Source organism: Chiloscyllium punctatum, chromosome 8, assembly GCF_047496795.1.
Source record: "Chiloscyllium punctatum isolate Juve2018m chromosome 8, sChiPun1.3, whole genome shotgun sequence".
In the NCBI taxonomy this organism is placed as follows: Eukaryota; Metazoa; Chordata; class Chondrichthyes; order Orectolobiformes; family Hemiscylliidae; genus Chiloscyllium; species Chiloscyllium punctatum.
In genome coordinates, this window is record NC_092746.1 from 125,207,599 (window position 1) to 125,221,626 (window position 14,028).

Consider the following 14,028-nt stretch of genomic DNA (forward strand, 5'->3'; position numbering starts at 1 on the left):
TTTTCTTACTGTCTAAGGTTTTCCAATTATCTGACAGGTATCACGTCAGAATTATCTGACAAAATTCAACAACATCCTTAATACAGTCCAGGCCAGTAAAAATGTTTCTGTATTTAGGTTGAGTTTTTCTTACCCTTAAATTCATGTGCTACCCGCAACACCTCCTTTCTGTAACCCACTGGTAATTAACCTGGATAAACCTATGCCCATTTCTCATCCACCTGATTATATGATAGTCCCCATTTCCTCATCAAGACATAATTTTTAAGATGGTAACTTTTAGGAATACATTCAGATTCTTCTTCTGTTTCACTTTATGATACAATTGCTTCAGTTTTTTATCTTTCTATTGTAAATCAGTTAATTTCTCTGGATTGAAAATAGGCACTTTGTCCTCCACCTGTTCTTGATATGGCTCAACCATTTGATCAAACATGGTCTCTGATAATCTGGCTTCTACTTTCTTATCTGTATTCATTGATTTCTCCTCCTGTTTCAACTGATGGTTTGTGACCTTGTTATATAGTAAGGAAGAATCTAGGATATACTTCCTGTAATACCTCAGTTGTCTGATTTTCCACTGACCTTTCAACCACAGTAGGCAGCACTCCTACCCGTGATCCAGCTATATTATTACCCAGGACAAATTGTATATCTGGAACCGAGAATTTCTCCAGTACTCCTAGCACCACATCTCCACTTTTCACTGGACACTCCAACCTCACACTACATAATAAAGCACTTCTTGTTTTATCATGAATTCCATGTACTAATACTTTTTCTGGGAATAGTCCTTCTGAGTTACATGTCTCCTCATATCTCAACATCAAAGATTGAACATGATCCCATATCTCTTAATACTGTAACTTCTTTACTTGCTGCTCCGGCCGACATGAGGAAACTTTACCGTCGCAAGTACATTGTTTAAGAAGATCTGGCACTTCCTTCTTAACCAACCTCTGACCAGGTTGTACATTCTGGTGCTGCGTTTTAGCCTCCACAGAGCTTTCTTTTACCAATTTAACAAAATTCACTGGCTTATCCTATTTTCTTACATCCATCTTCCCAGTACTTTTGCTAACTCACCAATTGTGATTTCATGTGGCTAACATTATTTCAGTGAAAACACCTGAGCCTTTTCACTTCTCTTTTCCCTTCATGAATTTTCTTTTTACCCTGTGTTATCTTTATTATCTTCAAAGAGATCTTGTTTTCCCTTATCACCTGAGGATTTCTCTTTTTCCCAATTTTGATCCTCCATGGATTGAAATTGATGTCGGAAGCCAAATTTTGATTTATAAACCCACTCATAATCATCAGACATTTCAGCTGCTAATCTTGCCATTTTAACTCTCTGCTCTTCCACATGAGCTCTTACTACTTAAGGGTGTGAATGTTTGAAGTCCTCCAAAATAATCATCTCTCTAAGAGCATTGTAGGTTTGATCTAGTTTTAATGTTCTTATCCATGGATCAAAATGACTTCGTTTGATCCTTTCAAACTGAATGAAGTTGGACCAGGGTCCATCCTTAGATTCCTGAAACGTTGTCTGTAGACTTATGGCACAAGCTGTTATGTACATAAGATGGCTTTCTTCACCTCCTCATACTCCCCAGATACCTCCTCTGATAGTGATGTGAATACCTCACTAGCTCTACCTACCAGCTTTGTTTTGATCAACAAAATCCACACGATCACTGGCCACTTAATTTGTTTAGCCACTTTCTCAAATGAAATGAAAAAGACTTCTACATCCTTTGCATCAAACTTAGGCAATGCTTGGATATATTTAAACAGATTCCCCACCAGGTCTTTGGCTGCAATGGGTTTGCTCATCATCACCATCATCCCCACTAAGCCTATCTTCTACCTTCACCTCCATCCTTTTAAGAATTAGAGTGGTGCTGGAAAAACACAGCAGCTCAGGCAGCATTCAAGGAGCAGAAAAATCGATGTTTCGGGCAAAAGCCCTTCATCAGGAATAGAGGCCAACTTTCCTTTATAATTGCCAATTTCTGAAGTCCAAACTCTCTCTCTTTCTCCCTTTCTTCTGGTAGGGCCTTCCTCTTTTCTTTTTGGTCCACAAGAGCAACTGTTTCCATTTCTCTTTCCTCTGCTTTTAACCATAATTCAAACTGTTTCAGTTCCTCTTTATGTTCAAACTGCTTCATCTGCTATTGAATTCTAGCCACTTTCAAAGATTCTGATGGCATTTCCAGCAAATTTAAATGGCAAGCTATTGCTGTAATTACCTCCCCTTTTCTCACAGATGAAGGTGTCTCCAACTCCAGCTTGTCTGCCAATTCCAACACCTTTGTCTTGTTCACCTTTTGTAAAACCCCCAAAGTCACTTCTTCCACCCAGCCATTGCTACACCGAGCACTGTTTAAACTAATCAAATTCACCACCCGAAACAAAAAATATTAATACTTAACATTTGCTGCCTTTGATTCCAACAGCCCTTAACCCGAAGTGGAATGATAGGATCAATTGTGACAAGAGCCCCCAATCTGTTAGGGACCAGGCCAGACCACCTCAAAATATTTTAAGAAGGTAGCTTAGATCCCAAATCTTTCTTATTTTAAAGGCAGATATGAAATGGGTGTTCCAGATCTGATCTAACTCAGCTTTAAGCAAAATAAAATTTATTTAAATGTTACAGTTGAAACGCAATCAAAAGAAAGCAGAATTTAGAATAACTTAACTGTTGGAAAACTTAACCCACTCAATACAGTAACTGATTATTTAGCAGTTTCAATACAGTAACATCCTATAAACACACCCCTTGGCAGAAAGGTAAATTCAAACCCAACACACTAAAACAGCAGCAAATGAACGTGAAAGACCCTATACAGACAACAAGCAAAATTAATGTCATTTACAAATCCCATGCAACAACTGTAACAAACACGACATTGTCCAAAAAGGCATAAAACTAGCTACCAGGACACATGAACATCAACTAACCACAAAACAACATGACCCACTCTCAGTAGTATCCTTAGATGCAGATAAGGAAGGCTACCACTTTGACTGGGACAACACATCCATCCTAGGACAAGCCAAACAGAGACACGCACGAGAATTCCTAGAAGCATGGCATTCTAGCTGTAACTTGATCAACAAACATGTTGACTTGGATCCCATTTACTACCCCCTAAGAACAGGAAATGACATCATCATAGGAAATGACATCACCACAGAAAGTGACATCACCAGCCCATGGAAACCCAAACATATAAATAGAAAGCAGGAAATACTGGCAATGCTTCGCCCAGAGACTCACTGAAGATGTTACCAAGTATGGTGACAAAACATCTGAAAATGAACCTTCCAGCTCAGCAAGCAATTCGACATCCACACATCCTCAAACACAGATTCTTACAGGCAGGAGGGAATAGCGTCCAAAGTGAGAGACTTCAGTAGCAAGTCAGAGGAATCCTTTACTGAAGTTTGTAACTCTCCTGAAATTGCGCAACTTGTAACTGTTAGAGCTAAAATGAACTTGAAAATACCTGAACCTGGAGAACTGGCCACTCACCTTCCATTGTTAAATGAGACTCTTTGAAACCTCTGCCTTTATGACTCTTAAAAAAAGGACAAAATAATCTTTTTAAAGTGACAGCATTGTCACAACCTTTTCTACACTACTGCATCTGTCATGCGTTTGCCCACTCTTTCTAAATAGAGGGGTTATATTAGCTACTTTCTAATCTGTAAGAACTGCTCCAGTGAGGGTAAAGAATAGGAGGATATGGCAGATGAATGATTGGCTAAAGAGTTGGTGCAGAGGTCAGGGACTCAGATTTTTAGATCATTGGGATCTTTTCTGAGCAGAGGTGACCTGTTCAAGAAGGACGGGTTACATCTGAACTGGAGGAGGACCAATATCTTGGCGGCCAAGTTGCCAGTGCTACAGGGAGCATTTAAACTAGATTAGTGAGAGGAATGGGATCCTCAATAGGAAGGAGACAAGTACAAGGCTAGAAGGAGATACAGTAATCAGAAATAGTAAAGTGAAGAGATAGGTTAGGCTGGAGCATGACATGGAGCCAGGAATGCCTGTTAGATTAAATTGCATCTATTTCAATGCAAGAGGGCTGATAGGCAAGGCCGATGAATAGGGCGTGAATAGGTACGTGGGACTGGGATATTATAGCCATTATAGAAACATCACTAAGGGAGGGACAGGACTGGTAGCTTAATGTACGAGGACATTGGTGCTTTAGGCAGGACAGAGGTGGTGGAAAGAATGGAAGGAAAGTTACATTTTTGAGTAAGATGAGTATCACAGCAGTAACAAGAGATGAGATAACTGGGGAACCATCCAGTGAGGCTTTGTGGGTGGAACTAAGAAATAAGAAGGGGATGTTGACATTATTGGGGTTGTACTATAGACCCCAAATAATCAACATGAATTGGAGGAACAAATATGCAGGAAGATTGGGGAGACTTGCAGGCACAATAGGGTTGTCGTAGTAGGGGATTTTAGTTTTCCTAACATACACTGGGACTGCTAGAGCATTAAGGGCTTAGATGGGATGGGATCTTTTAAAGTACATTCAGTAAAGTTTCCTTGAGCATTATGTAGAGGGTCCTACTCAAGAAGGGGCAAAACGTGATCTACTCTTGGAAAATAGGGCAGGCCAGGTGATGGCGGTGACCGTGGGGATGGGGTGCACTTTGGGATCAGTAACCATAGTTCTATTAGTTTTTAAATAGTTATGGAGAAGGACAAAACTGGCCCACAGGTTCAAGATCTTAATTAGGCCAAGACGAATTTTGATGGAATAAGACAGGAGCTTGCAGGGGTTGATTGGAGTAGTTTGCTTGCAGGCAAAGGGACCTCTGGCAGGTGGGAATCCTTTAAAATTGAGGTAGTCAGTGTTCAAGAGTCTATGTGTTCCTGTAAGGGTGAAAGGCAAGGTTGACAGGAATAGGGAACCCCTGGATGACGAGAGTTGTTGAGGCTTTGTGACCTGAAAAAAGAAGGAGAAATGGCTCAGGTACAGGCAGCTGGGATCAAGAGAATTCATAGACATGTAGAGGGGATAAAGGATTTACCAAAGAACGAAATCTGGAGGGTCAAACAGGACCACAAGATAGCCTTGGCTGAGTAGATTAGGGCGAATCCAAAGAGGTTATTTAAGTATATTAAAGGAAAAAAAAGAACTAGAGAGAGAATAGGGCCCCTCAAGGACCGAAATGGACAGCGGGAGATGGGCAAGGTCCTCTGAATATTTCACCGTGAGGAAAGGTAAGATTACTTGGGAACTTAGGAAAATTATTTGTGATTTCTTGGGGACAGTCCATCTCACAGTAGAGGAGGTGCTAGATGTATTAGAGTATATGAAGTTGGATAAATCTCCTTTTCCTGACCAGATGTATCCAAGAACATTGCAAGAGGCGAGAGAAGAAATTGAGGGGTCCCTGGCTGATACTTTTGCATCATTGTCAGCCATTGGTGATGTCCTGGAAAACTGGAGAGTAGCAAATGTTATGCCCTCATTCAAGAAGGGCTGCAAAGAAAAACCTGGGAAATATAGACCAGTAAGCCTAACACATGGGGTGGATAAGTTACTTGGGAAGATTCTGAGAGATAATATACACATGTATTTGGAAAGACAGGATTTGATTAGAAGTAGTCAGCATGGTATAGATTTGTGAGTGGGAGATCATGACTCACAAATTTGTTAGAGTTCTTTGATGAAGTGACCAGGACTGTTGATGAGGCAGGGTGGTAGACACAGTCTATATGGATTTCAGTAAGGCCTTTGATAGGGTTCCAGATGATAGGCTGCTCTGGAAGATCAGATTGCATTGAATCCAGGGGGAGCTGGCAAACTGTATACACAATTGGCTTGATGGTAGGAACAGAGGTCATAGTGTTAGGATGCTTATTGGACTGAAGGCCTGTGACAAGTGGAGTGCCTCAGAGGTCAGTGCTGGACCCTTTGCTGTTTGTTATTGATATCAATGATTTGGATGAGAATGTACAAGGCATGATCAGTAAGTTTGCAGATGACACTAAAATAGGCGGTATTGTGGACAGCGAGGAAGGTTACCAAAAATTGCAGCAGGACCTTGATCAGCTGGGGAAGTGGGCCAAGAAATGTCAAATGGAGTTCAATATTGATAAATGTGAGGTCTTGCATTTTGGAAAGTTAAATCAAGAAAGGAGTTTCATGGTGAATGGTAGGGCCACTGTTAGGGCCTTAAGGACTGTAGTGGACCTTGGAGTTCAGGTGCATGATTTTTTAAAAGTTGAGTCACTGAGGCAGGGCAGTGAAGGTGGCTTTTGGCACAACGGCCTTCATCAGTCAGGGCATTGGTTATAGAAGTTGGGAAGTTATGTTGCAGTTATATAGGACCATTGGTGAGGCTAACTTGGAATATTTTGTTCAGTTTTGGTCATCTTACTATCAAAATAGGGTTAACCTTGGGAATTATAGACTAGGAGAAAGTGAGGACTGCAGATGCGGGGGATCAGAGCTTAAAAATGTGTTGCTGGAAAAGCGCAGCAGGTCAGGCAGCATCAAAGGAGAAGGAGAATCGACGTTTCGGGCATAAGCCCTTCTTCAGAATTATAGACCAGTCAGTCTTACATCGGACATGGGCAAATTATTGGAAAGGATTTTGAGTGACAGGATTTATGATTATTTGAAAAAGCATAACTTGATTAAAGATAGTCAACATGGCTTTGTGAGGAGCAGGTCATGCATCACACACCTTATTCAATACTTTGAGGATGTGACAAAACACATTGATGGAAGTAGAGTTATGGTTGTGGTGTAGAGAGATTTTAGCCCATTTGAGAGCATTTGAGCCCATGGTAGGCTCATTCAGAAAGTGAGGAGGCATGGGATACAGGGAGATTTGGCTGTCTGATATAGATTTGGCTAGCCCATAGAAGACAGAGTGTGGTAGTAAATGGCAAGTATTCAGCCTGGAGTTCAGTGACCAGTGGTGTTCCATATGGATCATTTTTTGGACCTCTGCTCTTTGTTAATTTTATAAATGACTTAGATGAGAAAATGGAAGGGTGGGTGAGTAGGTTTGCCAATGACCAAAGGTTGGTGGAGTGGTGGATAGTGTGGAGGGCTGTTGTAGGTTGCAACGAGACATTGACAATTTGCAGAACTGGGCTGAGAAGTGGCAAATGGAGTTCAACCTGGGAAAGTGTGAAATCATTCACTTTGGAAGGTCAAATTTGAATGCAGAATACAGGGATAAAGGCAGGATATTTGGCAGTGTGGTGGAATAGAGTGATCTTGGTATCCACATCTGTATATCCCTCAAAGTTGTCACAGGGTTGTAAAGGTTGTTTAGAAGGTATATGGTGTGTTGGCTTTCGTTCACAAGGGGATTGAGTTTGCGAGCCGCGACGTTATGCTGCAGCTCTGTAGAGCTCTGGTTAGACCACACTTGGAATATTGTGCTCAGTTTTGGTGGCCTCATTATTGGAAAGATGTGGAAGCTTTAAAGAGGGAAGCTTTAGAGAGGATTTACCAGGATGCTGCCTGGGACTGGAGGCCATGTCTTATGACGGAAGGTTGAGGGAGCTAGGGCTTTTCTCATTGGTGCAAAGAAGAATGAGAGGTGACTTGACAGAGGTGTACAAGATAATGAGAGGCATAGAAAGAGTGGATAGTCAGAAACATTTTCCCAGGGCAGAAATGTCTGTCACAAGGGACTATAATTTTGAGGTGATTGGAGGAAGGTTTAGGGAAGATGTCAGAGGTAATTTCTTTACTCGGAGAGTGGTGGGTGCGTGGAATGCATTGCCAACAGTGGTAGTAGAGTCAGATACACTAGGGACATTTAAGTGACTCTTGTATAGGCACTTAGATGATAGTAAAATGAAGGGTGTGTTGGTTTTTTGATCTTAGAGTAGGATAAAAGGCGCGCACAACATCAATGGCCAAAGGGCCTGTACTATGCTGTACTGTTCTGTGTTCTATGTTCTCGGAAGGAAGTTATTAAACTGGAAAAGAGCACCAGAAGAAAATTACAAGTATGTTGCCAGGGCTTAATGGTCTGAGTTGTAAGGAGAAATTGAACAAGTGAGGACTTTGTTCATCAGACAGTAGGAGACTGAGGGGGTATGTTATTGAGATGTACAAGATCATGAGAGGCAAGGATAGGGTGAATACACTCAGTTGTTTTCCCAGGATTGGGGAGCCACGGGCATAAGTTTAAGGTTCGGGGTGGGGCGGGGGGTGAATAAAAGGGAACCTGAGGGACAACATTTTTACCAACAGAGAATGGTATGTATATGGATGAGCTGCCAGTGGCAGTGGTTAAGGAAGGTACATTAACAACATTTAAAAGGCATTTGGACAAATAAACGGATAGGAAAGGTTTAGAAGGATGTGGACCAAGTACAGGGAAATGGGGTTAGCGTGGATAGATATTTTGGTCAGCATGGAGCAGTTTGGGCTGTAGGAGTCTACTACTAGAAAAGCTGTAAAACTTGACCTACTCTTGGGAAATAAGGTAAGGCAGGTGACTGAGGTGTCAGTGAGGGAGCACTTTGTGGCCAGTCCCAGTGACCAGAATTCTATTAGTTTAAAATAGTGATGAAAAAGGATAGCCAGATCTAAAAGCTGAACTTCTAAATTGGAGGAAGGCCAATTTTGATGTATGAGGCAAGAACTTTCAAAAACTGATTGTCGGCAAATGTTCAGAGGTAAAGGGACAGCTGGAAAATGGGAAGCCTTCAGAAATAAGATAATTAGAATCCAGAGACAGTTATTACCTGTTAGGGTGAAAGGCAAGGCCGGTAGGTGTGGGGAATACTGGATTGCTAGAAAGCTTGACGTTTTGTTTAAGAAAAAGAAGGAAGCTTATGTCAGCAGAGACATGGGCTTATAGACTGCAGAGATCGTGTGAATCCTGAGAAGAGTATAAAGGCAGTAGGAGTATACTAAAGAGGGAAATCAGGAGGGCAAAAAAGGGGACATGAGATAGCTTTGGCAAGTAGGGTTAAGGAGTATCTAAAGGGATTTTATAAATACATTAAGGACAAGTGGGTAATTAGGGATAGAATAGGGCCCCTGAAAGATTAGCAAGGCAGCCTATGTGTGGAACTACAGGAAATGGGGGAGATACTAACTGAATGTTTTGCATCAGTGTTTACTGTGGACAAGGACATGGAAGATATAGACATTGGGGAAACAGATGGTGACATCTTGAAAAATGTCCATATTACAGAGGAAGAGGTGCTGAAGGTCTTGAAACATATAAAGGCGGATAAATCCCCAGGACCTGATCAGGTGTACCCTAGAACTCTGTAGGAAGCGAGGGAAGTGATTCTGGGCCCCTTGCTGAGAAGTTTGTATCATTGATAGTCGGAAGACTGGAGGTTGGCAAACGTGGTGCGACTATTTAAGAAAGGTGGTAAGGACAAGCCAGGGAATGATAGACCTGTGAGCCTGACATCAGTGGTGGGCAAGTTATTGGAGGGAATGCTGAGGAACAGGATTTACATGTATTTGGAAAGGCAAGGACTGATTAGGGATAGTCAGCATGGCTCTGTGCATGGAAAATCATGTCTCATGAACTTGATTGGGGTTTTTGAAGAAGTAACAAAGAGGATTGACGAGGGCAGAGGTGATCTATGTGGACTTCAGCAAAGCGTTCAGCAAGGTTCCCCATGGGAGACTGGTTAGCAAGGTTAGATCTCATGTAATACAGGGAGAACTAGCCATTTGGATACAGAACTGGCTCAAAGATAGAAGACGGGGGTGGTGGTGAAGGGTTGTTTTTCAGACTGGAGGCCTATACCAGTGGAGTGCCGCAACGATCGGTGCTGGATCCACTGCTTTTCATCATTTATATAAATGATTTGGATGTGAACATAGGAGGTATAGTTTCTGAACAAAGAGACCTTGGATTGCAGGTTCACAGTTCCTTGAAAGTGGAGTCACAGGTAGATAGGATAGTGAAGAAGGCGTTTGGTGTGCTTTCCTTTATTGGTCAGAGCATTAAGTATAGGAGTTGGGAGATTGTGTTGTGACTATACAGGACATTGGTTCGACCAGTTTTGGAATATTGCATAAAATTCTGGTCTCCTTTCTATTGGAAGGAAGTTGTGAAACTTGCAAGATTCAGAAAAGATATACAAGGATGTTGCCAGGGTTGGAGTATTTGAGCTACAGGGAGAGGCCAAATAGGCTGGGGCTGTATTCCCTGGAGCATTGAAGGCTGAGGGGTGACCTTATCGAGGTTTATAAAATCACGAGGGGCATGGATAGGGTAAATAGACAAGGTCTTTGCCCTGGGGTGGGGTGTCCAGAACTAGAGGGCATAGGTTTAGGTTGAAAGGTAAAAGATTTAAGACAGACTTGATAGGCAACTTTTTCACACAGAAGGTGATACTGGTATGGAATGAGCTGCCAGACGAAGTGGCGGAGGCTTGTATGATTACAGCATTTAAAAGGCAACTGGATGGTATATGAATAGGAAGGGTTTGGAGGGATATGGGCCAAGTGCTGGCAAATGGGACTGGATTAGGTTAGGATATCTGGTTGGCATGGACAAGTTGGACCGAAGGGTCTATTTCCATACTGTACATCTCTGTGTCTCTATGACTGCATGACACTATGTCTCATCTATAGATAGAATCTTGGAAGGTAATTATTAATGCATTCACCATTTCCAGGGTCACTTCATTTACCTGGCCTTCTGGATTTGTGAATTTTTACCACTTAGGGCTGTTGAGATTGGATCACAAAGTGTGTTCAAGGCTGAGCTAGACATTGTTTTCCTCAGTAAAGGATCAAGGGTTTTGGTGAGAAGTCAGGAAACTGGAATTAAAGATTATCACAGCAGCCATCATGTTATTGAATAGCTGAGCAGACTTGATGGGCTGAATGGTCTACTTCTGCTCCTCTCTGATGGTAAAACTATGTACGGTATACATAGATTTCCAGAAGATGTTTGATCCAGCGCCACGTTACAAAATTGTGAGGAAAATTATAGATAATGGTACAAAAGGGACAGTTGCAACATGGTACAAAATTATCGAGTGATAGGAAACAGAGAGTGATGGTCAATACATATTTAATGGGCTGGAGGGAGATTTGTTGTGGAGTTCCCCAGGAATCAGTATTAAGTCAGACCCTTTCTATTCATGATATTGATAATCTGGATATTGCATGCAGGGGACTGTTTTAAAATTTACAAAACATTGAAAAGCTGAGAAGAGTTATTAACTATGAGGAGGATAGCATGGTGCTCAGATGGAGTCCTTAGCTGTATCAATAGTAGTGTAAAGAAAAAAGGCATAGAGATGGTATTGAACTTGTATGAGACACTTGTTTGACCTCAGCTGGAGTATTGTGTACAGTTAAATAAAATTAAAAAACTGTGATGCCTGAAAGCTGAAACAAAAGCAGAACTTTTCGTAACCTGTGTCAAGCTGTTGTGGTACAGGTATAACACCAGCATCTACCGAACAAATAAAAACTTGCCCAGGTATGTACTATACACAAAAAGCAGGAAAATGCCAACTTGTCAATTACCTCTCCATCAGTTTACTCTTGATCATCAGTCAAGTGATGAAACAGTCAACCGTGGCATCGAGCTGCACCTGCTCATTGATGCCCAGTTTGGGTTTTACCAGGGCCATTCAATTCCTAACCTCGTTACAGCCTTGGTTCAAACATGGACAAAAGACCTGAGTTCCAGAGGTGAGGTAAGAGTGACAGCCCTTGACATCAAGGCTGCATGTGACTGAATGTGACATCAAGAAGCCCTGGCAAAACTGGAATCAGTTGGAATTAGGGAAATCTCTCTGCTGGTTGCACTTAGAGCTGGCACATAACAAGATAGTTCTGGTTGTTGGAGGTCAATCATCTCAGCTCCAAGATATCTTTGCAAAAGTTCCTCAGGATAATGTCCAGGGTCCAATCATCTTCAGATGCTTCCTCAATGACTTTGTCTCCATCATAAGGTCAGAAATGGAGAGGTTTGCCGATGATTGCACAGTGTGCAGTGCCATTTGCAACTCCTCAGATACTGAAGCAGTCCATGTTCAAATCCAGCAAGATCTAGACAATATCTAGGCTTGGCCTGACAAGTGGCAAGTAATATTCACCCAGATAATGCCAGATAATGATAATTTTCCAACAAGAGAGAACCTAATCTTCACCTCTTGACATTCCATAGTTTTAGCATCTCTGAGTACCTCACTACCAATATCCTGGGGTCTCCACTGAGCAGAAAATAAACTGGATTTGCCATATAATTACTGCGGCTACAAAACAGATCAGAGGCTGGGATTTCTGTCATTACTAACTCATCTCCTGACTGCCCAAAGCCATCCTTAAGACATTAGACTTCAAGTAGGCCATTCAGCCTATTGAGTCTTCCCTGATGTAAGAACCTGAACTCCAGTTTCCTGCCTTTTTCACATTAGTCTTGATTCCTGTACTGATTAAATATCTGACTATCTCACTTTTGAATATCTTTCACAACACAGACTCAACATCCTTTTGCAACAAACAGAATTATTGCAGATTCACTACCATCTGAGCAAAAACAACTCTCCTCATCCCTGTCTTAAATAGGCAGCCCCTTTTTCGGAGATGATGCCCTCTGGTCCTAGACATTTCTACAAAGGAAAACAATCTCTCTGCATCTACCTGGTCAAGCCACCTAAGAACATATTCTAATTCTTCTAAGGTCTAATGCATACAAGCCCGGCCTACTGAAACTCTCTTCATTAGGCAGTCTCTCCATCTTAGTATATCTTTTCTTAAATAGGGTGACAGAACTGTTCACAGTGTTCTAGGCATTGTCTCACTAAATGTCTATGCTCCACTCCCTTTGAGCTAAAGGAGAAAGTGAGGACTGCAGATGTTGGAGCTCAGAGTTGAAGAGAATGGCCTTGGAAAAGCACAGCCTGTCAGGCAGCATCAAGGAGCAGGAGAGTTGATGTTTCAAGCATAATTCCTGATGAAGAGCTTATGCTTGAAACGTTGACTCTCCTACGCCTCGCATGCTGCCTGACTGGCTGTGCTTTTCCAGCAACACACTATTTGCCTTTGAGTTAAAGCCCAACATTTCCTTTGCCTTACCTATTACCAGCTGAGTTTGAATGCCAGTTTTTTTTTATGTTTCAAGTCTCTGAAATCCCTCTGGGCATCAGCTCTCTGCAATTTGTCTCCACTCTGGCCTCCAAATGCTTCCAGATTCCCATCAATGTCATTGACTATTAATTGTCATCTGAAGTGGCCTAGCAAGCCAATTGGCTCATTGGCAATAATGATGCCCACATCCCATGAAAGAATAGATCAAGGGAAAACTAAAAAGAAGTAAAAGAGAAGATTGATACAACATCAGTAGAACAACAAAGAAATTTGTCAACTTGATACTTCCGAAATGTACATAAACACTTATAAAATTATTCGACACAGTAAATGTAGGCACGACTGGGGAGTTCAGAACCAGGGGTTACACTTTTAAGAATACGGGGTAGCTCATTTAGAACTGAGATGAGGAGAAATATTTTCACCCAGAGAGTGTGAGCCACAGAAAAATTGGATGTTTTCCAAAAAGAAGTAGATGTAGTCTTATGGCTAAAGTGTTCAAAGGTTTGGGGAGAAAGCAGAAACTGCATTCTGAATTAGCTGATAATCCATGATCATAATGAATGGTGGAGCAGGCTCAAAGAGCCAAATGGTCTACTCCTGCTCCTATTTTCTATGTTTCTATGCTTTAATGTGTAAAATAAATAGTATGTTTTGTATGACACACAAAAAAATGATATTTTTCTCATGTCAACAGTGAAGCAGCGAGAAGAAGTTGAAGAAATGCGACAACTACAGCGAAGTAAGTTTATATATGAATTGTTTTATTTATTTGTTCATTGTGTGCTGCATTGATGGTTGACTGCCCTAATTTCACTTGAGAAGGTGTGGCCATCTACTTTCTTGAATTGCTATAGTTCATATACAACCACAATTCTTTTAGGGAGGGAGTTCCAGGAATTTAACCTCGCAACAGTGAAGGAATGGCAATATA

At 41.6% G+C, this 14,028-nt stretch overlaps 1 protein-coding gene across 1 annotated transcript in view; it reads left to right on the forward strand.

The window, feature by feature from the left end:
* The window catches only part of LOC140480292 (uncharacterized), a 142,495-nt gene that overhangs the window by 23,899 nt on the left and 104,568 nt on the right, over window positions 1–14,028 (forward strand). Inside the window, exon 6 of the mRNA XM_072574996.1 lies at window positions 13,792–13,836. Coding sequence (XP_072431097.1) covers window positions 13,792–13,836 — 45 coding nt within the window. The remainder of the gene's footprint in view (window positions 1–13,791; window positions 13,837–14,028) is intronic.